The 24,458-nt window shown below is 65.9% G+C and overlaps 5 protein-coding genes across 6 annotated transcripts; all 5 read left to right on the forward strand.

Annotated features, from left to right (window-relative positions):
* Positions 1-391: 391 nt before the first annotated feature.
* On the forward strand, positions 392-2,604 carry ACKR1 (atypical chemokine receptor 1 (Duffy blood group)). The gene is made up of 2 exons (XM_052796466.1): positions 392-668; positions 1,174-2,604. The coding sequence occupies exons 1-2, from the start codon at positions 648-650 to the stop codon at positions 2,101-2,103; spliced, it is 951 nt and encodes a 316-aa protein (XP_052652426.1). The 5' UTR covers positions 392-647; the 3' UTR covers positions 2,104-2,604.
* Positions 2,605-2,680: 76 nt separating this feature from the next.
* Positions 2,681-4,821, forward strand: LOC128145781 (serum amyloid P-component-like). The gene is made up of 2 exons (XM_052796469.1): positions 2,681-3,932; positions 4,197-4,821. The coding sequence occupies exons 1-2, from the start codon at positions 3,869-3,871 to the stop codon at positions 4,814-4,816; spliced, it is 684 nt and encodes a 227-aa protein (XP_052652429.1). The 5' UTR covers positions 2,681-3,868; the 3' UTR covers positions 4,817-4,821.
* Positions 4,822-5,430: 609 nt separating this feature from the next.
* LOC128145780 (serum amyloid P-component-like) lies at positions 5,431-7,646 on the forward strand. 2 transcript variants are annotated; one of them, XM_052796467.1, is made up of 4 exons: positions 5,431-5,584; positions 6,142-6,232; positions 6,431-6,600; positions 6,876-7,646. In XM_052796467.1, the coding sequence occupies exons 1-4, from the start codon at positions 5,521-5,523 to the stop codon at positions 7,469-7,471; spliced, it is 921 nt and encodes a 306-aa protein (XP_052652427.1). In that variant the 5' UTR covers positions 5,431-5,520; the 3' UTR covers positions 7,472-7,646. The 2 variants fall into 2 exon arrangements, with proteins under 2 accessions (XP_052652427.1, XP_052652428.1); XM_052796468.1 differs by having other exon boundaries at positions 6,909-7,646.
* An 831-nt stretch (positions 7,647-8,477) lies between these two features.
* Positions 8,478-9,606, forward strand: DUSP23 (dual specificity phosphatase 23). The gene is made up of 3 exons (XM_052798121.1): positions 8,478-8,887; positions 9,112-9,293; positions 9,450-9,606. The coding sequence occupies exons 1-3, from the start codon at positions 8,618-8,620 to the stop codon at positions 9,475-9,477; spliced, it is 480 nt and encodes a 159-aa protein (XP_052654081.1). The 5' UTR covers positions 8,478-8,617; the 3' UTR covers positions 9,478-9,606.
* A 2,172-nt stretch (positions 9,607-11,778) lies between these two features.
* IGSF9 (immunoglobulin superfamily member 9) lies at positions 11,779-24,233 on the forward strand. The gene is made up of 20 exons (XM_052796081.1): positions 11,779-12,103; positions 12,341-12,532; positions 16,649-16,801; positions 16,939-17,090; positions 17,323-17,440; positions 17,626-17,767; positions 17,971-18,116; positions 18,309-18,451; positions 18,529-18,669; positions 18,839-18,955; positions 19,270-19,420; positions 19,580-19,703; positions 19,798-19,973; positions 20,106-20,356; positions 20,548-20,632; positions 21,092-21,262; positions 21,490-21,535; positions 21,934-23,319; positions 23,628-23,773; positions 23,968-24,233. Exons 1-20 carry the CDS (start codon positions 12,046-12,048, stop codon positions 24,165-24,167), a joined length of 4,098 nt encoding a protein of 1,365 aa, XP_052652041.1. The 5' UTR covers positions 11,779-12,045; the 3' UTR covers positions 24,168-24,233.
* Positions 24,234-24,458: the final 225 nt, after the last annotated feature.

The following is a 24,458-nucleotide window of genomic DNA, read 5'->3' on the forward strand; positions in this document are numbered from 1 at the left end:
CGAGGGGCTGGGCTGGGCTGCGCTGCCACGGGGTCCCCTTGGCAGCCGCCTGCATCCTGCACCGGCAACACCCACCCTATACCCCAGAGCCAGGCTTGCACGCAGCTGGCATCCCTGGGATGAAACTCCGCACACACCCGAGTCCTGGCCAGCAATAGAAGCATCCACACAGGCAGGGTGCCTGTAAATACAATTCCTAATTAATTTAAGGTGTTCTGCCAAGAAGTGATTGTTTCCTGCTCGAGAAATTGCAGGCTTGCGCTGGTGGCTCGCTGGCTTTACTGGCAGCAGTGACCTGCCTGTTTCCTTCAGGCCCTGGCAAAGGGGATTGCCAGGCCAGAAGGGCAGGGCTGCCTATTAACGAGGCAGCTCTTATCTCTTTACTGCAGTCTTTCGCCTCCCTTTCGACCAGGAGGAGTGGAGCCCGAGGGAGAGCGAGCGGAGCAGGCACCAACTGTGCAACACGGCTCTTGGAGAGCGTGCAGCGCTGTGCGTGGTGCCCATTGGAGAGCGTGCACCCCTGAGCATGCACTGCTGGGCACAGTGCCCTGCGGTGAGTGCGTGTGGCTGAGCGTTGGCTGCCACGCACAGCACCCACTGAAGACCCCCGAACACAGAGGAGCAGGTGCCGTCCTGGGACACACATCATGGGCAACTGTATCCCGGTGGTGAGTGCCTCTCCCATCCCCTGCCACTTCTCAGTGACTTCCCATCCTGCTGGACGCAAGAGCTGGGGCCATGTGGGTGCACAGTGGTGAGCAGGGCCACGGCTCACAGTGGGTGCTGCCAGCAAACACTCACTTGCAGATGGCTCCGTGGGGTTTGCACCTACCTGCTGCAGGGTTTGCACCCACCCACAGGGGGGCTGCAACCCTCCTTTGAGGCTGTAAGAAAATTTGTGCTTCCATGCACAGCAGGGCCAGCCCAGGACAATCCCATGCCCCCGAGGGCAGGCGGCCTCCCCTCTCGCCACAGCGTGTCCCTGCCTGATAAATCGCCCTGCTCAACCTGCACCAGGGCTGTACGTGAATGCCCCAGCACCAGCAGGGCAGCAGCTCCATGGCAGGGAGCAGCGGCCCATCAGAGGGGATGTCTCAAGCAATGCTGTGGGATGCAGGCACCTGCGGTCAGCTGGGTACATCCCTGCCTGACACCCACTGGTCTCATTCACAGAGCCCTAGAGTCCTGGAGAGCGAAAACTCCCTGGACCTGCTGGAGATCATGGGCAACTTCTCCTATGATGACAGTAACGTGACCTTCCTGGACTACGACGCTGCGCCTTGCCACAACCAGTACTGTCCCCTCTTCCAGCGCGTAGCCCCCACTTTCCTGGCCATCACCTGTGCCACAGCCATCCTGGGCACTGGGGCACTGCTGGTGGCACTGGCCAAGCGGCCTCATGCCTGGGGCTGGCCCCAGAGCCGAGCGCTGGTGGCCCAGCTGGCAGTGGGGACGGGTCTCTTTGCCGCCCTGCTGCCGCCGGTGGCAGTAGGCATCAGGCAGGGCTGGCAACTGGGCACAGGGCTGTGCAGGCTCACCCACCTGCTGTGGTACTGGAGCCTCTTCGTGCAGGGGCTGCTGGTGGGCAGCAGCTCCTGCAGCACTGCCTGGTGTCACTGGGATGCCCGGAGCCAGCGGCTGGCTGTGGCCGTGTGGGCCGGGGCACTGCTGCTGGCAACGCCAGCAGCTCTCGCCAGTGGCACGGTGGCAGCCCCAGAGACGAGCTGCCTCCGCCGGAGCGTGGACATCCTCTCCCCAGTGTACCTGCTGCACCTCGCCCTCTGCCTCTGCCTCTTCCTGCTGCTGCCAGCAGCGCTGCTGGTGGCCACGCTGGCTGTGCCATGGCTGAGGTCAGGCTGGAAGCCAGGCATCAGTGCGAGCTGGCTCTTCTTTGGGCTCTGGGTGCCTTATGGCATGGGGCTGGCCGTGGATTTCCTCCTGCACGCCCAGCTGCTGCAGCCCACCTGTGGCACCTTTGAGCACTTTGACTACGTGCTGGGGCTGAGCGAGGGGCTGGGGGTGCTGCACTGCTGCCTGGGGCCCGCAGCACTGCTCGCTGCCTGGCTCTGCCGCCGCAGGGCAGGTGCCAGTGGCAGTGGCTGAGCTCCTGGAGCTGCAGCCACGGGCCTCATGCTAGCCCCTGGCACCCCGGCCCCCAGCACCGTCCCCTCTCCCCACAGTGTCCCCACCAGCCCCGCAGCTTCTGCCGCACAGGCAACGCTCCCCCAGGACCCAGGAGAGAGCAACACGGGCCCGTTATGTGCCAGGCTTGGTGCCTCTCCTTCCTCCATCCTCTTCCTTGGGGTCTCAGCCCCACTGTTTGGGGCCAGACACCCCAATTTGCTCACAGGAGAGAGCCCTGGGGTGCCTCAAGCATCTCCCCAAGCCCCCGGGGGGTGTCAGCCCCAGGGTCCTGCACACCTCTGGGGACCCCCGAGGTTCAACCCCAGCCCACCCAGCTCCACCGGGAGATTTCAGCAGGCAGTAAGGGCAGCGGTGATGTGAAGCGACGGGGGATTTTTCACTCCCTCCTGACAAGCCGAGTTAAGCATCATGTCCGAGATCAGCCAGTGGGAATTACATACAATATATACATCTGTCAGAGCTGCTCACCAAGCTCAGTTAATGGCAGGGGCTGGGAGGTGCGGGGGGGGCACGGGGGCTGACATCTATCGCCTCTGGCCAGGCTCCCGCAGGCCAAGGGATGGGAAGCGGGAGGTGTGTGCTCCTCATGCGTCCAAATTAGCAGGAAGTGTTCATAATGAAGCTCTGCAGTCTATGAGCGGGAAGTGGGGTGATTTATATGGAGGCGTCTGAGCCATGGTCCATGAGAGATGGCTGCGTGCGGTCACAAGGCACACAGGATGTGAAATGGGTGTGGGTGGAGAGCTGGAGGGGGGGTGATGAAGGGACACAAGCCTGCGGCCAGGACCTGCCCCCCCACGGGGTCCAGGGCCTGGCATGGCAGCGCACAAGGAGCTGCCCCGGCTGAGCCAAGCCCTGCGGGACCTGGAGGCTCATCCCCGGTAAATTCAGGGACAGACTCAGTGGGGAACGAGCCCACATTGTCTCCAAAAAGGGGGTGGCCACCCACAGCCGAGAGCATCTCACTGTTGCCCTGCCACCCATCTCCCCCAGCATACCCACGCAACAGCCCCACATCCCCGGCCCAGACCCCCTGACCAGCACCATCATTACGGAGCCCAGAGCAGACAAAATCCTCCCCCTTCCCAACCAGGCTGCACACGGGTGGGGGGCACAGCATGCTGTGCGCCAGCCCCATCTACTCGCAGGACACACGGACACTCTCAGAGGATGCCCAGACCATGGACACCCTCGGAGGACACTGGACCCTTGGCCACTCAGCTTTGCTGCGGTTTCTTCTGCCACCTGGTGCCCATGGCTCCGGCTTCAGGCTCCATCCCTTTGGCCAGGACGGGGCAAGCAGAGCCCGGGGATGTGCCCGAGAGCCACGAGTCAGGGCGAAGGGGCAGGGGTCAGCTTTCCCTGTTCCTCTCAGACGAGCCGGGATCAAACCGGGTTGCTCCCACAAGGGGTTTGCCCAGGGAAGGGAAGGGTGACACAAGAGGACCGAGGTGAAGCCACGTGGCCGGGGTGCCCCCGCTGCCCCGGTGGGCACGCGCCTGGGGCACAGCTCCAAGGGGAGCCCCGTGCAGGCGGGTGACCTAGGGTCTTGCGACACGGCCCCGTGATGGCATGAAATTGCTCCTCCTGGGCATGCCAGGCTGCTGGGGACGGGATTGGGGGGACGCGGGTCCCCTCCCACCCTCCAGCCCATAAACCCAGCAGGCGGCAGCCCTGCACCGAGGCGGCTCCTCTCCCAGCATCAACCACAGCGCCTGGAACCATGGGCCAGCTGCAGCTCTGGCTTGCTGTCCTGGCCGTGCTCTCGGGGATCATGGCCCAGGAAGGTAGGGGCAACACCGGGGGACAGGAGCTGGCACAGGGTGGGGCAGGTCCAGGGGGGATGTGGCAGCAGCTCTCAGACCCCTCTGCTTTGTGCCAGAGCCCGGTTAGCAAGGCTGGAGGATGCTGGAGCAAGGCTGGGGTCAGCAGATGGGACGTCAGGGATGCAGAGTCACCCGGGGCAGGGGGACAGAGGAAGGCTCAGAGGCAGTCACAGGGGGCTGCAGGACTCCCCAACCTCCCGCCACATCTCCTCTCTCATCCCCCAGACCTGTACCGAAAGGTGTTTGTCTTCCGGAAGGACCCCAGCAATGCCTACGTGGTGCTGAGGGCCAAGTTTGAGCAGCCACTGCAGAACTTCACCGTGTGCCTGCGGTCCTACACCGATCTGACCCGGCCCTACAGCCTCTTCTCCTACGCCACCAAGGCGCAGGACAACGAGATCCTCCTCCTCAAGCCCAAGCCCAGCGAGTACCGGCTCTACGTGGGGGGCAAGTTCGTCACCTTTCGTGTCCCCGAGGGTGGCAGGGACTGGGAGCACGTCTGTGCTAGCTGGGAGTCTGCCACTGGCATCGCCGAGTTTTGGCTCAATGGGAAGCCCTGGCCCCGCAAGGGGCTGCAGAGGGGCTACACAGTGGGGGTGGAGGCGGCCGTCCTGCTGGGGCAGGAGCAGGATGCCTTCGGGGGCGGCTTCGACGTCTACAACTCATTCTCGGGTGAGCTGGCTGACGTCTACCTGTGGGACATGGGGCTGTCCCCAGACAAGATGCGAGCCGCCTACCAGTCCCTGCGCCTGCCGCCTGCCGTCCTGGCCTGGAAGAGCCTAAGTTATGAAGTGAAGGGCGATGTGGTGGTGAAACCCCGACTCCGGGAGGTGCTGGGGCCATGAAAGTCACCTGGATCCGGGGCTGGGACAGTCTCAGCCCCTGCTCTCCCCTCCCCATCCCCATCACCCCTTTGCCTCTACAACCTGCCAAGAAGAAGGTGCCATCTGCATGCCCCAGCCAGGGAGCTCCAGTCAGGACAGGGCTCGGACGGAGCTGGGGAGAGCTGAGGGCACTGCTCAGCCTGGCAGGGTCCCCCTGAGTGCCAGCACCTGCCACCAACCCATCACTGATGCCTGGGGTACCCTTTCCCTTGCCCATACCCCCCCCCTCCCAAGCTGCCCCCACGGCCAGCTCCCGCATGCGCAGGATGCAGATCCACCAGCTCCAGAGCTGCCCGACCACACACAAAACAGCAGAAGTGATTAGGGACAGGCAGGCAGGGGCTCGGCACAGGCCCTTGGGGCCATGGGACCTGTCCCTGATGCCCGTCCCCATGCACACCCACTGTCCCCAGGGCTCCCTGCCAGCCTGCTGGGTCTGCAGGCTCCCAGGCAGGCAAACCAGCCCCGGGCCCTTCACCAGATTGCCAAACAGCCCTGCAGGTCAGTGCCCCCAGACACTTGGGGACGAAGATCACAGGCAAACGTCACCATTGCATAGCCACGCTCACCCCGGCACAGACCCTGAGCAGCTGTAGGGCCGCGGCAGGGTGGCTCTGCTGTTCCCCCTCACCACGGAGGTGCCAGCAGCCGGGCTCAGCAGTGCCATGGGGCAGCTGTGGGTCTGCCTCCTCACCCTCACAGCACTTTTTGACCTTGCTGCCCCGAAAGGTAGGGGCAGAGGGACTGCTCTGGGACCCCCTTCGGGTCCCATGGAGACAGCGGAACGTGCAGTGGGGAGCAGCGGGTGCAGTGAGTATAGGGGGACATGCAGCGGTGGTGGCAGTGGGGAGCAGTAGGGCACCCTGAGCACTGCAAAGGGGTGCAGCAGGTGCAGTGAGGGGTGCAGTGGGTGCAGCAAGGGTGCAGTGGGTGCAGGGGGAGGAGCGGGGGTCACACTGTAGCTGCGCAGTGGAGGAGGCACCCAGAACAGAAGGGTGCAGTGGGCTCAGCGCAGTGTGCTGGGTGTGCAGGGGGGGTGCAGCAGGGGTGGGAGAACAAGATGCGATGGCAGTGTAGTGAGAACCAAAAGGGGCACCCTGAGCGCCACAACAGGGGCAGCAGTGAGGGGCAGCAGGGACACAACGCCAGGTACCACGAAGAGTGCTTCAGGGCTGCGGCAGGGATGGGGGGCTCCCACAGGCTGGTGCAGCTGGGCCCCACGGGCGGGGCAGGAGGGACAGGGAGACCCCCCTACCCAGCCTGGCCCTTCCCTCTGGGTGCTGCAGAAAAAGTGACCGCCCAGATCCAGGCTCACCCGCCGGCACCCACCCTGTACCACCAGCTGATGCTCTCCTGCAAGGTCACAGGGGATGCCAGGTACGGCACTCCCTGCCCTTCCACAGCCTATGGCACAGCACCAGCGTGGGGCAGGCAGCTCCAGTATCCCTGGCCCCATGAGCAGCTGGAGAAGAAGGGGCTGGGGAGGGAGCACCATGATCCCTCCGTGTCCCCCCACCCCATGGCATGGCCACCCCGGGGTGTCCACCCACCTGAGTGACACCTGGCCTGGCTCAGCCCCCAGGAGTTCCTGTGGGAGAAGGAAGGAAACCACGACCCCCTGCAGAAAGGCCCCGACAACATCCTTCTCTTCCCCTCCTTCAACAAGACCCACTTGGGCACCTACGTCTGCACAGCCACCGGCTCACTGGGCACTGCCGTGGCCACCTACAACCTGTGGATAGATGGTAGGGAGAGGACCAAGGGGATGGCTGGGGACAAAGGCTCTTCCCCTCCTTCCCACAGCTCGTCCTCACCACCCTGTGCCCATGGCACCCCATATCACAGCCCACGTGTGGCTGGTTTTAGTGGTGCAATCCACCTCCTGGTCTGATGCTGGAGGCCACCTCCAGGTTGGTGGTGGCTTCCTCACTGGCACACTGCAATCCTGTTTCCCCTTGGGGGACTTGGCTGGATGCCTTCACCGTGGCAGGAGCAGCCACCTCTTTCTCACCTCTCCCAGACCTGCTGTACAACGTGTTCGTGTTTCCCCAAGAGACCAAAGACTCCCACGGGCTGGTGAGGGCGAAGCCAGAGCAGCCGCTGCAGAACTTCACTGTGTGCCTGTGGTCCTACACCGATCTGACCCGGCCCTACAGCCTCTTCTCCTACGCCACCAAGGCGCAGGACAATGAGATCCTCCTCCTCAAGCCCAAGCCTGGTGAGTACCGGCTCTACGTGGGGGGCAATTTTGTGTCCTTCGGCGTCCCCAAGAGCATCGCAGTGAGCGAGCACGTCTGCGCCAGCTGGGAGTCCACCACCGGCATCGTGGGCTTTTGGTTCAACGGGAAGCCCTGGCCCCGCAAGGGGCTGCAGAAGGACTACACGGTGGGGGCGGAGGCGGCCATCGTGCTGGGGCAGGAGCAGGACGCCTTCGGGGGTGGTTTTGACGCCCAGCAGTCCTTTGTGGGGGAAATGTCGGTTGTGTACATGTGGGACACGGGCATCTCCACCTCGGGGGTGATGGAGGCCATGAACAACAGACCTGACAAAGCCCCCATCTTTGGCTGGAGAAACTTCCCCTACCAGATCGTGGGCGAAGTCTACCTGAAGGCCTGACGCCTGGCGCCGCGCATGGGGCTGGTGCACTCCTGCGCTCTCGCTCAGAGTGGCTGGCAAGCACTGGCGGAGCTGTAATTGCCGTGCTAGCTGTGTCCCGGCTCCCTTCCCTGCTGTGTAACTCCCCGCAAAGCCACCTGGCATCACATAAACGAAGAAATGGTTTTAAAAAGCAGCAATGGTCTTCGCCGGACACACTGAAGCCCACCAAAGCTCGGCATGGCTCAGGCAATTAATCCAGGCTCAGAAAAGTCATTAGGGTGAGGGTCAGCGGGAGAGGAGGAAGGGGGAGGGGGCTGCTGCCAGCCCAGGGGCCCCGCTCCCGTCCTGGGGACACTGGGGCCACACGGGGGGACAGAAACAGGCACCCCCTTGCCCAGCGCTGGGGGACGTGCACCCCCGCCAGCCCCTGTGCACGGAGGGGGCCTGGGGCAGGGGCGAAACTCAAGGGGCCGCGGCCGGGGCCGGGAGGTGCAGCCCCGGGGCAGCCCCGTGTCCCGGTGCCGCCGGGGGGGGGGGGGGGCGGGGGGCAGTCCTGGAGCCCCGGGAGGCGCGGCCCCGTGTCCCGGCGGCGGGCGCGGCCCCGCCGCTGGCGGACGGTCCCTGCCCGCCCGCGCCGCCGCTCTTTGCAGACACTCCCTGGGCCCCGCTCCGCCGCCGCGCGGCCTCCCCGGTACGGCGGGGCGGGAGGGGCGCGGAGGGGCCCGGGCCTGCTGGGGGCGGCCTGCGGGGATCGGCCGGGCCGGCCCGGGGCAGGCCGCGGGGGCCGGGCCCGGGCGGTGCGGCCTACGGGGAGCTCTGGCCGGTGCGGAGCTCCTGGGGGGGGGGGGGGGGGGCGGGGGCGGGGACGGGCCTGGTCGGGAGGACGGGCCCGGGGATCTCGGGCGGCCTGAACTGGGGGTCCTGGGGCCTGGCCAGGGGGTCCCGGGAGTCCCGACGTGGGGGGTCCTGGCCAGCGGGTGCTGGGGGGGTCTGGCCACGGTCTCCCGGGGGGCCTGGCAGGGGATCCTGGGAGGCCTGAACTGGGGGCGTCCCAGGGGTCCTGGCAATGGTCTCGCAGGGGTCTGGCCTGGCCGGGGTCCCCAGAGCAGCCCTGTCCCCAGGGAACGCGGCGGCGCAGGCCCACGGTGCCGATCCCTGCAGGCGATGGGGGCGTCCGAGCCCCCCAACTTCTCGTGGGTGGCAGAGGGGCGGCTGGCGGGCCTGGGCATGCCCCGGGAGCCGGGGCACTACCGGTTTCTGCTGGGCCAGGGCGTGCGGCACCTGGTGTCGCTGTCGGAGCGGGCACCCCCGCACCATGGCTGCTGCCCGGCCATCCGGCTCCACCGGCTCCGCGTGCCCGACTTCAGCCCTCCGACACCCGGGCAGATCCAGAGCTTCCTGCAGCTGGTGGAGGAGGCCAACGCCCGCGGTGAGGTATGGTGAGGGGCACATCACACCGGGGAGGCAGCGCTGAGGGGGTGACACCGCAGCGGGGTGAGACCTCGCACGGGAGGAGGTGGCACCCGGGGAGAGGTTATGCCAAGGGAGGCAACGCCTGTGACACCAAGGGGTGGTGCTGGGGAGCACGGGGGGCTGCGGCAGGGACACTCGCATCCCTCCGTGCTGGTGCCAGCTGGCGGTGCGGTGCTGCCGGACAGGCTGTGGCGGTGCACTGCATGCTGGGACACGGCCGGACGGGCACCATGCTGGCCTGCTACCTGGCGAAGGCACAGAAGATGAATGGCAGCGACGCCATCTGGGAGATCCGACGGCTGCGGCCTGGCTCCATCGAGACGCGGGAGCAGGAGCAAGCCGTGATCCAGTTCTGCCAGCTCGTTTGGTAGGTGCAGCCCTGCAGCGAGGAGTCCTGGCTCTATGTCATTCCCCTCCCTGGAGGGGCTCCCTGTGCCATGCCAGGGCCACAGCTGGTGGTGTGCCGGGAGGGGAGCTGCGGCTGCCAAAGCCCAGCTCGCCAGTGGGATCTGCCCTGCCACAGCGCTGGAGAGGACAGCGAGGATGCGTGAGCATGACCATCTCCTCGGGGCAGCGTGTGCTGGATGGGTTCGATGGAGACTGTCGCTCCAAAACAGTGGGGGGCTTTTCCCAGCCCCGAGGTGCTGCTGTCAGTCCCTGCATTAAAGGACTCTCCTGTGGCTTCTCTCCAGGTCTGTGTATGGGGAACCAGCAGGCAGCACACGCGCTCGTGGCTCTGCCAGGCTCCCTGCCACCCCGCTGTGCCACCCAGCTCGGTCAGCAGCCATGCCCCAGGCTGCAGGGGTCCTGGCTCTTGGGTCTCTCCCCAGCCTTGGCCCTTGGGGAGCACGAGTGGCTGCATTTCGGCCACCAGCAAGCGGGCCTGAGAGCTGGTCGCCCGCCAAAGCAGTGATGCCACGCAGAGGGTGGCAGCTGCGTCAGCGCACGGGGGCCGGCCCAGGACATTGATGCTTAAAGTGTAGCTTAGATGGAATTTAGGCATCTCTGTCCAAAAGTCCAATCCTGAAAATCTCTTCTCAGCTGCTCCTAACCTTGGTGGCATTTAAATCCTAAGAGCAAGAAGTGTCACCGTCCCCATTCCCGGGTGTGTGGCACATGGCCGGGAGCGCCTGGCACTCACTGGGCATGAGCACCGTGTCCGCGCCCTGGGCTGGCGGAGCTATCGCCTCTGCGAGGCAACTCCCCAGGCCCCCAAACGTTGCTCTGAAACACCAAAATGTCGTCATGTTCCCTCGGGAACAAAGCACCAGGGTGGTGGCACCAGGTACCACTGACAAAATGGCTGTGCCCTGCTCAGAGACCTGTCTGGGGGCAACCAACTGCCTTGGGGCGGCTGTAGCACCCCAGTGTCCCCATCTCCTGGACCCCGTTCCTCCCACAGGGCCTGGGGTGGGACCAGCAGGGACAGAGGAGGTGACCGAGGAGGGGTCTTCACCACAGGCTGTGGAGCACCCCAAAAAGCAGGGGGCAGAAAGCAGCCCCTTGCTCTGCTCAGTGCCCCATGGCCCTTCCCTGGTGGAGATTCGGGAAGTACCCATGGTCCATGAGCGATGCCATGGCTCTGGTGGGCTGTGACACCATGTCAGGACATGGGGCCATCCGTGGGTGATTAACTCTGCCTGCACCCCTTACCTGGGGCACGAGTGGCTGGGGGGGCGCCCAGCCCTGTGTTGGGGGACAGGGACGGGGATGACGGGGACAGCGCAGTACCGTCCAGCCACAGCGCTTAAGCCCATGGGAGCCGCAGGACTCACATGGGCCTGTGAGATGCAGGAAAGCAGCTTAACCGCAGAATTATTTACTTTAACTCCTCTTACTTTAGCTCTGTCCTTAATAGTCTCCCAGGCTCAGGGGGCCGGGCCAGGCCGGGCTGACGGGGGGGACAGCGGACCCCTCTGTCCCAGGGAAGGGGGACCGGGACAGGGGCTTTGCCCCAGCATCCCCAACCCAGTGCTCAGTGCTGCACGTGGGACTTGGCAGTGCTGCAGAGCAGGGCCCGGCACGGCACACGCAGTCCAGCATGGCCATGCTCGACCTTCGATGCCATGCTCCATGGTGGCAACAGGACGCGGGGGATGTCCCCTCCCCAGTCAGCCCCTGTCCCAGGAGGCTTTCCAGAGCCCCCAACCTGGCGGGCAGCCCAGCTCCGGCTCAGCCTGGCAGGATGGGGACACCACACCGGTGGCCGTCCCCACACCAGGGACACATTTAGGATGGGATTACAGAGGAGACAGCTGGGATAGGGAAGGGCAGGTGGGGAGCCCTGGCAAGACGGCGGTCACGGGGGTGCCCCGTGCCCACACGTGCGCTGCCTCCCTGCCACAGAGCTGTGCGTGGTGTGGCACGGCACAGCTTGGCATGGCACGGCATGGCTTGGCGTGGTATGAAATGGTGCGGTATGGCAGGAAAGGGCTCAGCATGGTGTGGCACTGCACGGCATGGCACAGCATGACTGGGCACAGCACGGCAGGGCTCGGCACGGCAGGGCTCAGCCTGCAGCAGCCCCGGGTGGGCACCGTGGGCAGCCGATGCTCCCAGCCAGACAGCGTGCAGGCACACTGGTGTCACACACCTGGTCACGCACACCTGTGTCACGCACACGGCCCGCGCCGTGTCCCACGGGTGTATCACCCACCCATACTCCGCAGCAGTGTCCTACCCGCGTCCCCTTCCCTTCCCGCCAGAACTACAACTCCCAGCAGCCCTCGCGGATCCCGCTGCCCCGCTCCACCATTGGCCGCCTCGGGGACGCCTGGCGCCGAGTTCTTGATTGGCTGTCCCCGTGGCAACGGGCGGGGCGGGGGGCGAGGCCCGGGGCAGCCCCTCCCGGCACCGCGGGTTTGTTTGCGGCCGCCCGGCGGCGGTGGCGGCGGCTGGAGTGTGGGGACGGAGCCGAGCTGAGCCTCCGCGGGACGGGCATGAGGAGCGGCGGGACGCGGAGCCGCCAGCGCCCCCCGCCCGGGGCCGGTGCGCCGTGGCCAGCCTGGCGGAGCCCGCCGGTCCGCGGGCCCTGAGGCGTCGGCGATCCGCCGCCGCCGCTCGGTCTCCCGCCGCCCGCCCGCCCCGTCCCGGGAGCCGCCTGAGGGGGGACCTGGGCTATGCGGTGGTGGCTGCGCGCCGCCGTCCTCAGCCTGCTCGCCGGCGCCGGCGCTGAGGGTAAGGGGCCGCCGTCCCGCCCGCGGCGGAGGGGCCGAGCCGGGGCGGGAGCGGCCGCGCTGCCGGCGGGGCCGGTCTGGCCGGTGCCGGGCCCCCGGGACGCGGGTGGCGGCGGGGACAGCGCGCGTGGTGCCGCTCCCGACCGGTTGGGAAGGGGTCCGCGGGCTGCGGTGCTCGGGGGAGGGCAGGGTCCCGTGCCGGTGGCGGGGCTCACCCCTCCCGCCTTGCTCCCGTCAGGCAGCGGCCAGAGCGAGTCCCAGGCCGTGGTGGGGCGAGTCGGGGAGAGCACGGTGCTAGGCTGCGACCTCCTGGACGCCCACGAGGCCCGTCCCCCTCTCTACGTGATCGAGTGGGTCCGCTTTGGCTTCGTCCTCCCCATCTTCATCAAGTTCGGGCTATACTCGCCGCGGGTGGACCCGGAGTACATCGGTAAGTCCTGCAGCCAGGGTGCCGTGGTGGTGGGCGATTATGGGGTCCTGGGGGGGCCCTCCTGGCTCCAGCCTCCGGGCTGGGACTGGCCCGGGGGGTTACCCGAGGCCGGCCGGGCTGGCTCCGGTGTCCCACGTCCCTGCTCTCCTTGGCTGGGCCCCAGCCGAGGGCTGCTGCTGTCAGACAGCATTAATCACGCTCCCAGGGCGGTGGGGAAGCGCAGGGCTCTCCCTCTGGCCCTGGGGCGGCAAGAGGGGACGTTGTGGGACTGGGGAGGTCCCCAAGGCAGGGCAGAGTCCCATCCTTGTGCAGCAGTTCCAGGGATGGCTGGAGTAGGAGGCAGAAGGGATGTGAATACCCAGCTTGCAGGGGAGACTCAGCCCCTGGCCCAGCTCGGCAGCAGGGAGGGATCCCCACCGGGGTGGAGGGTGGGAGAAGCTCCCCAGGCAGGAGGCTCCCAGCACACCAGCCATCGCTCCCATCACCGTGGCCTCTGGCTGCCGAGGCCTCCCCCAGCACCACCCACTTGCAAATGGGGACGGCCGAGCACCTGCCTGCACACACCTGAGCTGCGGTGTCGTGGTACTGCCTGCCGCGCTGCCCTGGCTCTCCTGTCCTGCCTGCTGTGCTGGATTGGGGCCGGTGACAGTGGGATGCCCCGTGCCAGAGGCTGTGGGTGCCCAGGCACTGCCACGCCACCACCTTGGCCCATGCTTGAAGGTTGAGCCTGGGGAGGGGATTTTGGCGAAGCCACTAATTGGCGGTGCTGGGCTGGCTGGGATTTGGAGCAAAGCTGTGCTGGGAAAGGGCTGTGGCGTGGGAGGGGGATATTCTCTTTACGGGATATTTAAAGTGAAGCGGTGGCAGAGCAAGAGAGATCCCTGTGAGCATGGAGGTGGAGACAACGGGAGAATCCCTCAAGGATGAGGAAGCTGGGGGGGAGGGGAAGGGCTGAGCATTTTGGGCTGAGCCTGGCACCAAAAGTCTGTGGCAGCAACACACCAAAATCCTCCCACGGGAAAGGATGGGGAGGGCTGGAGCACCAGATTGGATCATGCCTAGGTCAGGAGCCTGCCCCCGCTGCCAAAACAGGCCCTTGCCTAAAAAATGCGCGGCAGGCTGAGGTTTGAGACAACCCCTGTCCTGCCTGACTGCAGGCAGAGAGATGCTGCCTCTTCCTGGGCTGCACAGGAGGAGAGTGATTTTGGGACACACCTGGGTCTCTCCCTGCTGCCAGCCTGTGCCCAGGGGCACTTTTGCTCCACGGCCAGCCCTGAGCTGGCTCTGTGGGACCGGTGGTGACAACAAACCCTCTGGTGACAACAAGGCACCTGCTTTACCAGGAGGCCTGCTCTGGGCTCCTGTTACCTGAGCCTGCATCGCAGGGCCCCTTGGCTGCAGGAGCTCAGGTTACCCAGAAAGGACCTGCCAGCATCCTGCCAGCATCCTGCCTGCGCTGCCCACGGCCCCCCCTTGTCCCTGCTGCCAGTGTGGCCCGGGGGGTGGGAGGAGCAGGTTGGGCGGCTACGGGATCAGTGCTGGGGGGATGTGCTGGGGTAAGGGGTCTGGTGACTGTATTGAGGGCAAGGTGGCTGGGCAGGGGGGCTGGCGGCTGTCACCATGGCAGCGGGAAGGCTTGTTTTCAATCCTCTGGGGAGCTGGGAAGGGATGGAGGGAAGGGCAGGGGCCGAGGGTGCAGGGTAAGGGCGAGGGCAGCCCCTTCTTCCAGCCCTTCCCAGGCAGAGCAGATCAGGTGTCACCCAGAGGGGCCAGGGAGCCCCTGCTGTCACCCACATCAGGCAACTTGGGGCATCCTGGGGACAAGGTGGGCTGTAGCCACCTCTGTGAGAGCCCTTGGGCCACTTGGGGGAACAGGGTCAGCTCTCCCCCAGGTGCCACCATCCCCCATGGTGTCATGGGCCATCCCTTGCCATTGGCTGGCCTGGAGCAGGGCCGGTGGTCTCTGGCCTGGCCGCCTGCTTGGGCACCCCATCCCTGGCGGCAAGCATGGCGGCTGGGTCTGCAGCCCCCTTTGTGTCCCTCTGAATGACGGTTGCCAGGCACTGGGGGATGCTGGTCCGGAGGGCAGTGGCGGTTTTGTTATCAGCAGGGTGGTGGAAGAGGAGGAGGGGGCTGGGGCCGGCATGGGGGATTAGGGGGAGGCCGGGGGGCGTCCCCAGGGCACACTGATCCCTTCCAAAGGGACCTTTGTTCAGGAGTCTGCTGCTCCCGCCTGGCTCCTGGGGCTGTGAGCTGGCAGCTGCAGGCAGGGATGCGGTTTCCCAGAGCTGCCTTGCTTCCCAGGGCTCAGCGTGGGAGCCAGCTCTGGGGTGAGGTGTGGGAAGACCCCTTGTCCCATGGGTGTTTTGCCATGGCTCCCATCCCTCTCACTGCTTCTGCCACCCTCCTCGTGTTCGAGGTTTGTCTGGAGTGTTGCTTTGTGCTCTGAGTGAGGGGTGCTGCCAGAGGCACCCGGATACGTCCACCTGTCCCTGTGCCTCCTGTTGCAGGAGATTCTGTGGGTCTGGGTTGGAGCTGACTGTGGGGAGAAGCAGGAGGGGTGGGAGATGTGGCAGGTGGCTGCAGCGGCTGGAAGAAGTCCGGGCGCTGTTGGGAAGGGTTTGCATGTGTCTGTGTGCTGGGTTTGCACAGGGCTGCACGGCCCCAGCACTCTGCATGTGATCCTGTCCCTCAACCACGCAGCCTCCGTGCCCAAACCAGTCTGCCTGGGTCCCACTGCTCCTCTTCCTCCTCGCCAGGCTCGTCTGGCGGGATGCAGCCTCCTGCTGCCGGTAGAACTCGTGCAGTGCCCTGCCTGGGCTCCAGTGGGTTGGGCAGCGTGTGGGGACTGCCTGTGACACTGACCTCCTGGGTAGAGCTGACAACAGCGTTCGGCAAAGCTTGCTTTGTTGGAAACACTTCAGGAAGCTGCTGGACCCGGGGAGCTCTGGGATGTCGATGGGGAGCGTCATGAGCCATTCCAGTGCCAAGAGCTGCGTGTTGTGCTGCCAGGACTGTGGCCATGGCCCTGATGTGGTGTGCTGGGAGCAAGGCAACCCCAGGCAGTGGCACGCCTGGGGCTAAACCCGCATCCCCAGCCTGGAGCAGTTCTCTGGGCCACGGATGCCTGCAGTGGGGTCGGGGGCAGGTAGCCTCGGGGGTGCCAGGGCAGTGGGTGCTGCTGGCTGCGCACCCCAGCCGGGGCTGAGCCAATTGCCTGCTGCACGCCTGAGCCGATTATGGCTCTGATAATAGCCCAGGGGATTAAAGGGCTGTGCTCGCTGTCGCTTTGCGCCCTTATCCTCCTCCTCATCAAAGAAGCCGTGGGGCGCGGGGCTGCTGCCTGCTTGGGCCGAGGGCCCCATGGTCCAGGAGAGCACCCTGCTGCTGTGCCCCTCGAGGGGTCTGTAGCACTCGTGCCTGCGAGGCGGGCGAGGGGTTCAGCCTCACCCCCTCCGTGCCACGGGGAGAGGGCACGGTGCGGGGGTGCCCGAGGCTTAGCAGGGCTCCTAAGGGTGAGACTGCCGGGGGGGGCTCCTGGGGGAAAGGGCGGCTGAGGCTGCAGGAGAAGGGTCCCTGAAAGGCAAGGGGGAAGGGGGTAGGGAGGGATTTTGCAGGCAGGCTGGCAGCTCAAGGGGGAGGCAGAGGGGGCAGTGGGACCAGCTTTCTTGCCCAGCTGCTGAGAGCGATACTCAAGGTACAGGGACCCACCTTGTCAGGGGGGGTCCCTGCCAAGGCCACCCTACACGAGGGCAGGTGGCAGAGCCCACCTCCATGTCCTCTCCCATTTCCCCAACAGCAGCGGGAGGTGTGGTGCTAAATGTCGGTGTGACCAACCTCCACCGTGGAGCAGCCGCCCTGGCTTTTGTCCCGTGGCCGTTCCCAGCCCCCTGTGGCACCAGCCGAGGTGGAAGAAGGCCAAGCGTGGCCTGGCCACGCTGGCAGACCCTGCCGCTGCCAAGTGGGGCAGTCAGCCCCGCTCCCCAGGGAAGCCACTGAGCCCGCAGTGGGGGCAAGTGCTGTGTGGGTGGGTGTACCGGGGAGATGGGTGGCCCAGGAATGCAGCTGTCCCTGAGCCGGTAGCACTGTCTGTGATGGCCGCTTCTGGGTGTGCAGGTCGCGTGCGGATCGAGGAAGGCGCCTCGCTGCGCATCGACCTCCTGCGTGCCGAGGACCAAGGCTGGTACGAGTGCCGCGTGCTCTTCCTTGACCGGCACAGCACCGACGCCGACTTCCAGAACGGCACCTGGATCCACCTCACTGTCAACGGTACCAGTAGATCCCACCCTTGGTTACTGCTCTGCCCAGCACCAGCCAAGATCTCTCAGGGCTGGGACTGGATCCACTGGTCTTCCAACACCAGTTGAGCTGGACCTGGGGGTAAGGGTCTGGACTTGTCTTCACAGCACCCCCCACTTTCCTGGAGACCCCCCCTGCATTTGTGGAGGTGCGGGACCGGGACGCACTGAGCCTTACCTGCACAGCTGTTGGCAACCCCCAGCCTGTTGTCATCTGGAAGAGGAGCGACCTGGCTGTGCAGAGTGGGGACACAGTGCAGGTGAGGACAGCAAACCACCCGTTACCCCCCTGTGGTGTGTCCCCCAGCTCAGCCAGGGTCTTGTGGGGCAGCCAGGCACGCTGCCAGGCATGCAACTCTGCTTGGCTGGAGAGCAGGTGCCCATCCCCACCATGGTGGCACCCACCTACTGCCACCGGCCCTGCCACAGTGCCACGTTCCTGAGAGTGTCCTGTCCCTTGGTGGCTGTGCCACATGCCCGGTGCCATTGCAGGTGAGGAACGGGACGCTGAGCATTGCTGTTGTGGAGCGCGCCAGCGCAGGCACTTATACTTGCCATGCTTCCAGCAAGGAGGGTACCATCACCCACACCACCCGTGTGCTCGTGCAGGGTAAGAGCAGGTGCTTTCCCAGCCCTGGCCATGTGGGCCACCCCACTGGGTGCTGTCACAGGCCACAGAGGGAGCCACATCACAGGGGTTGGTTTTGGGGCAGGTGCGGGTATGATGGGCTTTGGGAGCAGCTGGGGCCATCCCCTGTCCCCAGTCCTCACTATCCCCTCTGCTTCACACTGCAGGGCCACCTATCATCGTGGTGCCACCCCAGAACGTCACCGTCAATGTCTCCCAAGATGCCTTTCTGGCGTGCCAGGCTGAGGCGTACCCAGGAAACCTCACCTACACCTGGTTCCAGGGCAGCAGCAACGTCTTCCACCTCAGGTACAGTGGGAACAGGGATGGCACCGAGGTGGCTGCGGGCTCCTGCTGGCGGTGCTGTGGCTGGCGGGGGCTGCTGTGGCCCTGGGAAGCGTGGCTTAGAGTGATGGGCTGGCTGGGTGCGTGGCTGGGGGGTTTGCTCATCCCAGAGCAGTGGGGACGGTCCCAGCCACACTGCTCACCACTGCTTTCCCCTTCCCTTGCAGCCACCTCCAGGCTCGGGTCCGCGTCCTGGTGGATGGGAGTCTCTTGCTCCAGCGAACAACCCCAGACGATGCTGGCAAATACACCTGCATCCCCAGCAATGGGCTGTGGAAGCCGCCTTCTGCCTCAGCCTTTGTCACAGTGCTGTGTAAGAGCCCCACGGCCCCTCACGAGCCTGGGCCATGCTGTCAGCAGCTCCGCTCACAGAAAGGCCCTGCTGGGCCAGCCTGTGGAGGTCCCCACAGGCTGTGGTGGGAAGGAGGTACCCCTTCAGCTGCCACAGGGACCCTGGCCCCCTGCCGCCCTCATGCAGGCCCTGGCACCCTGTTTGTCCTTGCAGATCCAGCGCAGGTGACCACCATGCTCCCAGAGACCCACCTGCCCAAGGGGATGCAGGGTGTGATCCGCTGCCCCACCAGGGCCAACCCCCCTCTGCTCTCCGTCAGCTGGACGAGGGATGGGCACCCACTGGAGCTGGACAAGGTACCACCGCTTGCACCCTCCCCTGCCTTCCCACCTCCCTGAGCCCCTCATCCTGACCCTGTGCCCCAATCTCCCAGCTCCCTGGCTGGTCCACAAGACCAGACGGCTCCATCGTCATTGCGATGGGGAACGACGATGCGCTGGGAGTGTACACGTGTACCCCGTACAACAGCTATGGCACCGCTGGCGAGTCCCGGCCCACGCGTGTCCTGCTGAAGGTGAGGCTGGGCAGATGGGCACACTGCCCAAGTCCCTTGCCCAAGCTGCTCCCACCCTGCCGTGCTGAGCAGCCCAGGCACACTGCGTGCCCGTCGGCCTGCCTTGCTGCAGGTCTGCACCCTGTCCTGCCTGCCACGAAGCCCTTCACCATGTGTGCCTGTCTTCCAGGACCCCCCTGCCTTCACGGTGCGCCCTAAGGAGGAATACTTCCAGGAGGTGGGCCGGGAGCTGGTGATCCCTTGCGCCGCCCATGGGGATCCCCCCCCAGCTGTCACCTGGCTGAAGGTAGGAGCCGCCACTCTGGAGAACCAGCTGAGACCTCCTGGGAGGGGGATGCTGCTTTTGGCCTCTGGGGCATCACTCTAGCACAGTCCCCATATCTGCGTCCCTGCAGATGCTACAGGGTCACCTCTCTCCTGGTTCCTGCAGCAGAAGGGGCTCAGGGCACTTTGCTTGTGTCGCCCCCTAAGAAACCAGGGAAAAAGTCCTGCCCCTCGGTTCCTAAACCAGCACCAGGGTGGTGGATCATGTTAGCTGTCCCAGCCCTGGGTGGGGTGGGTGGTTGCCCATGATCAGTGTGTCCATGCCTTGCCATGCAGGTGGGTAGCATGGGGAAGAGTGGTGCCCAGGTGGATGGGAACAGCAGCCTCATCTTCCGCCCGCTCGTCAAGGAGCAGCATGGTGTCTGGGAGTGCACAGCCACCAACCTGGTGGCCAGTGTCAGCACCTCCACCTCTGTCCACGTGCTGGGTGAGTTGCTGGTCCCTGGTGGGCAGATGCTGTGGGTGCTGGGCTGTCCTGGGGTGGACAACACCAGCCTCCCTGTGCTGGAAGGGATGGAAATGCCCCTGCATGACTGTTGTCTAAGCCACCCCATCTGACAGGTCTTCTCTCTGCTTCTGCCACCAGGTACCAGTCCTCACGCTGTCACCAACGTCTCTGTGCTCCCGCTCCTGCTGGCAGCCAATATCTCCTGGGAGCCGGGGTTTGACGGGGGTTATTTCCAGAGGTTCAGTGTCTGGTACACACCACTGTGAGTCCCTGTGGGCAGTGTCTGGTGTCCCACAGCCCCTCTGCCCCCACCAGGGGCCCTCAGTTCTGGACTCCCATTTCCCACATTTCCTCAGGGTGAAGCATCCACCCCGGGCCCATCATGACTGGGTGTCACTCTCTGTGCCGGTGGGGGCTCAGCACCTCTTGGTGGAGAATCTGCAGCCAGACTTAAGCTACCAGTTCAGCGTCCTGGCCCAGAACAAGCTGGGCAGTGGCCCCTTCAGCCAGATTGTCACCTCTGTGCCCAGGGGTAAGAGGGGGCCTGTGCGCTCCCCAAAGCAGCTCCTGTCCCCCCAGAGCCCTCAAGCACTGAGGAGGCTCCTGTTTCTGCCCTGCTGTCCCCTCGCATTAGCTCCCACACCAGCGTCCCTTTTCTCCTCAGGCTTCCCAGTGACCACAGTGCCTCCAGAGCCGCCAGCCATGACCATGCGCGTCTTCCTATCCCCGCCGCAGGCTCTGACTGCCAATGAGACTGTGCGTGGGGTCCTGCTGCAGTGGGAGCCCCCGGCTCAGTTCTCAGTGGCGCTGAGCGGCTACGCGCTGGAGCTGCGGCAGGGCAAGGGTGGCTGGGAGGTGCTGGACCGCTCCATCCCTAGCACGAAGACCCAGGTGCTGGTGCCAGGACTCATCAAGGTGGGAATTTCACCGGGTGCTCCCTGGCTGTGGGGCAGCTCGGGCGACACAGCAAGGGAGGGGATCAGATGTCCTGTGTCGCTGGTACCCAGAGCTGGGGCCTCTGGCAGAGCCACTCAGCTCTGCAGCTGTGTGGGCTGAGGCTTGGCTGACCACTGTGCCAATAAGGCTAATGGCCCTCTGCTCCCCAGGACGCCTTCTATGAGTTCCGACTGGTGGCCTTTGCTGGCAGCTACATCAGCGATCCTAGCAACACGGTGAATGTCTCCACAGCAGGTAAGGCCTGGGCTGCTGCCCACTTGCTCTTCCTGCCCTGGGGATAGAAATTAGAGGTGTGAAGTGCCCGGCATGGTCTAGGATCTTCCCAAAGAGAAACCCCTTCACACTGCTCTCACCCCCAAGTGTCCCTGCTGCTAGACAGGGTGTACAGTGCCCAGAGCAGGAGCCCCAAAGCTAACACCATGGGAACACCCATCTCCACATGCGGGTCTGGTGCGACCTCAGTCTCACGGACCAGGTAGCAGGAGAGCTCTGCGCAGAGCATCCCCTGCTCCCGGTGCCTGGCATGGTGGAGGGTGTGGGTCCACCTGAAGGCAGAGCAGCCCCAATGGGCAAGAGAGCTGAGGCTTTGCTGTTTATCCCTGTGGTGCTGGTGATGTGAGGGAGGCTGTGCCCACTGTGCTGGTGTGCCCTCTGGGTAACCAAGACTCTGATGGTGTCTCCTGTCTCACCCAGGCATGGAGGTGTATCCGTCTCGCACCCAGCTGCCAGAGCTCCTGCCGCAGCCAGTGCTGGCCGGGGTCGTCGGTGGGATCTGCTTCCTCAGCGTGGCCATCATCTTCAGCACAATGGCCGCCTGCATCATGAACCGCCGGCGTGCTGCCCGCATCCAGAAGCGAAGGCAAGGTAGGAGCTTGCTGCCCGGGTGCAGGTGCCTGGATGCTGGGGCTCCCGGAGAGCTCAAAGCGCCATGTGCAGGGTGGCAGGACCCGGTGCCCAGGGAGGGGACAGGCCAGCCTGGGGCTGGGGGGCTCCCCTGGGGTGGTAGCAGGGCTGAGTGGGTGCCGCAGTCTCCTCATCATCTCTTTGAGTTGCTCGCCGTGTGATCCCCTTGTGTTCTCATGACCTTCCAGATCCACCACTCGTCTTCTCCCCCAGCAAGAAGCTTCCACCTCCACAGTAAGTCATGCCATGCCATGCTCCCTCCCCATCTCGCTGCGCTTCCTATCATTCACTAACTGCTGGCTGGGGGCAGAGGGACAGGCCAGGGGGCAGCCAGCCCCCCCCCACCACCACCACCACTGGCTGAGGGCTGGCCGCAGAGGGGTGTTAGGAGAGGGGTGCTGGGGTCAGGGCATGCCGTGGGGTAGGGCTCCCCCGGGGTGCTGCCTCTGGGGAGTTTTGGCTGAAGGAAGGATCAGAAAGTGCAGGAGCAGGTCTGTTGAGCCCACAGCAGCGGTGGCAGGGTCATGGTACCTGCTGCCAGATACCTGGCACAAGCTCTCCTGGCACGGGGGCAGCCGCACAAGCCCAGAGCCAGGATGGGGGTGCTATAGCAGCTCCCTTCTTCCTTACAGCAATTCTCATGGCTCTGGTAGCCCAGACAGCACCATGAAGCTGAAGCTGCAGCCGTCTCCCTACCAGAGCCTGCGCCGGACGCTGCTGTGGGGCGAGAAGGCCGGCACCAGCCTGGGTCTCAGCATTGCCGGGGCCGGCTCCCGGTACGCCATGTATGAGAGCCACGTCGGGGAGCATGTGCCCCTGGAGCGCATCTGCCGTGGCCCCGATGGGCGCTTTGTGGTGGAGACTGACACACAGCCACAGGAGAGCAGCTTCGGGTCGCTGCCCTATGCCGAGCCAGAGCTGTACCCCCAGCAGGACCCCCAGGGCCCACAGCCCCAGCCCTACCTCCAGCTGCCCGCAGAGGAGGAGGAGGAGCACATCTGGCACAAGGGGGTCTCGCTGCACCCCCGGCCCGTGGGGCAGGCCCGCCGGGGAGCCCGGGCCACCAGCTACCGCCGGGGCCGCTACTTCGGCTATGGCAGCAGCAGCCCCGTGGATGAGGCCGCAGCATTGTGCATCATCAACATCAGCCCCGTGGCCTCCGCCGCGACCCTGCCTTACAGTGCCGTGGAGGAGCTGCGCGACAGCCCCAGCAGCACTGGGCCCTGCCAGAGCACCACCAGTGCCCTGTGGGACTCGCTGCCCCTCGAGGGCTCCCCCCGGCCGCCCCTCGGCCCCCCGGCCTCCCCCAGCCCCAGCCTTGGGTGCAGCTGGCAGCCGGCCAGCCCCCCAGCCCAGAGCGGGATCCTCCAGTACCTGAGCCTGCCTTTCTTCAAGGAGATGTGTGTCGATGGTGACTGGCCGCCCCCAGAGGAGCCAGCAGAGCCGAGCCATGCCGGCAGCCAGCCAGAGCCCGCTGACAGCCCACCGCCTGCCCCGTCAGGGTCTGGGGCCTCCCTGCCACTCGTGGGGCGGACGCTGTGCCCGGACTGCATCGATACCTGTGCCAACGCCACCTCTCCCCCAGCTGCCACTTTCCTCAAACCCCCCAGGCTGCCGGTGGGTCCTGCCAAGGCCTCGCTGCCTGGCACTGCTGCCTGGCCCAGCTCCCCCAGCCCAGGGGCCAGCCTGCGGCCCCCCACCCAGCCAGCTTACCGCCTCCCCGTTGGTGGCAGCAGGACTGAGGCCATGCCCTCAGCTGGCACCATAGAGCCTGGCTGGGCACCGGGCAGGCTGCTGGATCCTGCCCCCCTGGAGAAGCTGCCGCGGGGCAGTTTGACCAGCCAGAGCAGCGGCCGGGGCAGTGCCTCCTTTCTGCGGCCCCCCTCACTGGCACCATCCCTGGGGGGAAACTGCCTGGGCACCACGCTCGGGGGCAGGGGCAGCTGGCACGGCGGAGGCTTGGCAGCGGAGGAGGGCAGGGCAAGGATGGATCCAGCCCTCAGTGGCACCGGAAAGAGGTGAGCCGCAGGCAGGACGCCGGGACGAGCCGGCTCATGCCAGGGCATCTCTCAGCCTGTCCCACAGGGCTTGGCCAGGGCGTCCTGGTGTAGAGCCACCCTGCTGCCTCCCAGCTCCTGTGGCACCCCCGGCCACTGCTCCCTGGGGACACCCCCCTATGGCATCCCCACCGTCCCTGCCTCTGGGGACCACCCCAGCTCTCCCCCCGCATCCCTGTCTGCCCTCTCACCCCCTGCCTGCTTCTCCCTGTGTCCCCACATCCCTCGGCGTGCCTGTGTGGGGACTGTCCTGACGCCCATCCCCACAGGAGGAACACCTCGGTGGATGAGAACTACGAGTGGGATGCGGAGTTTGCCCTGGAGTCGGACATCCTCGAGGCACTGCAGCTCTACCACAGCAGGGACCCGGCACGTCCTGTCTCCACCATCATCCTGCGCGACCTGAAGCGGCAGAGTGAGTGCAGGACCCCTGCAACCCCCAACTGTCACGGCCCCGCGGGGCTGTCCACCACCCTTCTTCCCAGGGTGAGGCCATTGGGAAAAGGGGGTGGCAGGGCCCTTTGGCACCCACAGCCCTGGGGGTGGCCCCGCGGGTGGGTGGGTGGGTGGGTGACGCATCTGGGCCGGACGCTGCCTGTCTCCTCGCAGAGCCCGGCGGCGGTGGCTCCTCCCCGGTGAGCTCGGTGTCGGCGGAGGCGTTGGCGGCGGCGGCGGGCGGCCCCCCGGAGCGCAGCAGGGCCCTGCGCCAGGAGCTGGCAGCGTCCCGGCACCGCAGGGAGGTGGCCCGGCAGCGGCTGGGTCCCCGTGGGTGCTGCGCCGAGCGCTTTGAGCTGGCCACGCTGCTCTAGGGACCCCCGGGACCTCTTGGGCTGGGCAAGAAGGATGCTGGGGCAGAATAAAGAGGCGTGAGAGCAGCACCCGCTCCTGTGTGGCAGGCAGGGGCATGGGTGCCCCCCCCACCCCGGGCACCCACCATCCCCTGCCTGAGGGCACCCCTGTCCTTTCAGGGTCCTGCCACTATCCCCCCCCCCCCATCCTTGTGTTCCCTGCACCCGTGCGAGCCTGGGGCCCTCCCCATCATCCCCCGCCCCGTGCTCCCTGCCTCTCTCACCGTGTCCCACCTCCTCCTACTCCCGCTG

The sequence above is a fragment of the Harpia harpyja genome, chromosome 9 (assembly GCF_026419915.1).
Source record: "Harpia harpyja isolate bHarHar1 chromosome 9, bHarHar1 primary haplotype, whole genome shotgun sequence".
Classification (NCBI taxonomy): Eukaryota; Metazoa; Chordata; class Aves; order Accipitriformes; family Accipitridae; genus Harpia; species Harpia harpyja.

Excerpts from the sequence above, each read along its gene's own strand:
- ACKR1 (XM_052796466.1), top strand. The coding sequence starts at position 648 with ATGGGCAACTGTATCCCGGTG. Across the intron at positions 669-1,173 it reads TGGGCAACTGTATCCCGGTG|AGCCCTAGAGTCCTGGAGAG; the intron begins GTGAGTGCCTCT and ends TCTCATTCACAG.
- LOC128145781 (XM_052796469.1), top strand. The coding sequence starts at position 3,869 with ATGGGCCAGCTGCAGCTCTGGCTTGCTGTCCTGGCCGTGCTCTCGGGG. Across the intron at positions 3,933-4,196 it reads GGGGATCATGGCCCAGGAAG|ACCTGTACCGAAAGGTGTTT; the intron begins GTAGGGGCAACA and ends CTCATCCCCCAG.
- LOC128145780 (XM_052796467.1), top strand. The coding sequence starts at position 5,521 with ATGGGGCAGCTGTGGGTCTGCCTCCTCACCCTCACAGCACTTTTTGAC. Across the intron at positions 5,585-6,141 it reads TGACCTTGCTGCCCCGAAAG|AAAAAGTGACCGCCCAGATC; the intron begins GTAGGGGCAGAG and ends TGGGTGCTGCAG. Across the intron at positions 6,233-6,430 it reads AAGGTCACAGGGGATGCCAG|CCCCCAGGAGTTCCTGTGGG; the intron begins GTACGGCACTCC and ends GGCCTGGCTCAG.
- DUSP23 (XM_052798121.1), top strand. The coding sequence starts at position 8,618 with ATGGGGGCGTCCGAGCCCCCCAACTTCTCGTGGGTGGCAGAGGGGCGG. Across the intron at positions 8,888-9,111 it reads AGGCCAACGCCCGCGGTGAG|GCTGTGGCGGTGCACTGCAT; the intron begins GTATGGTGAGGG and ends GCTGCCGGACAG. Across the intron at positions 9,294-9,449 it reads CAGTTCTGCCAGCTCGTTTG|CGCTGGAGAGGACAGCGAGG; the intron begins GTAGGTGCAGCC and ends GCCCTGCCACAG.
- IGSF9 (XM_052796081.1), top strand. The coding sequence starts at position 12,046 with ATGCGGTGGTGGCTGCGCGCCGCCGTCCTCAGCCTGCTCGCCGGCGCC. Across the intron at positions 16,802-16,938 it reads GATCCACCTCACTGTCAACG|CACCCCCCACTTTCCTGGAG; the intron begins GTACCAGTAGAT and ends TTGTCTTCACAG. Across the intron at positions 17,768-17,970 it reads AGCAACGTCTTCCACCTCAG|CCACCTCCAGGCTCGGGTCC; the intron begins GTACAGTGGGAA and ends CTTCCCTTGCAG.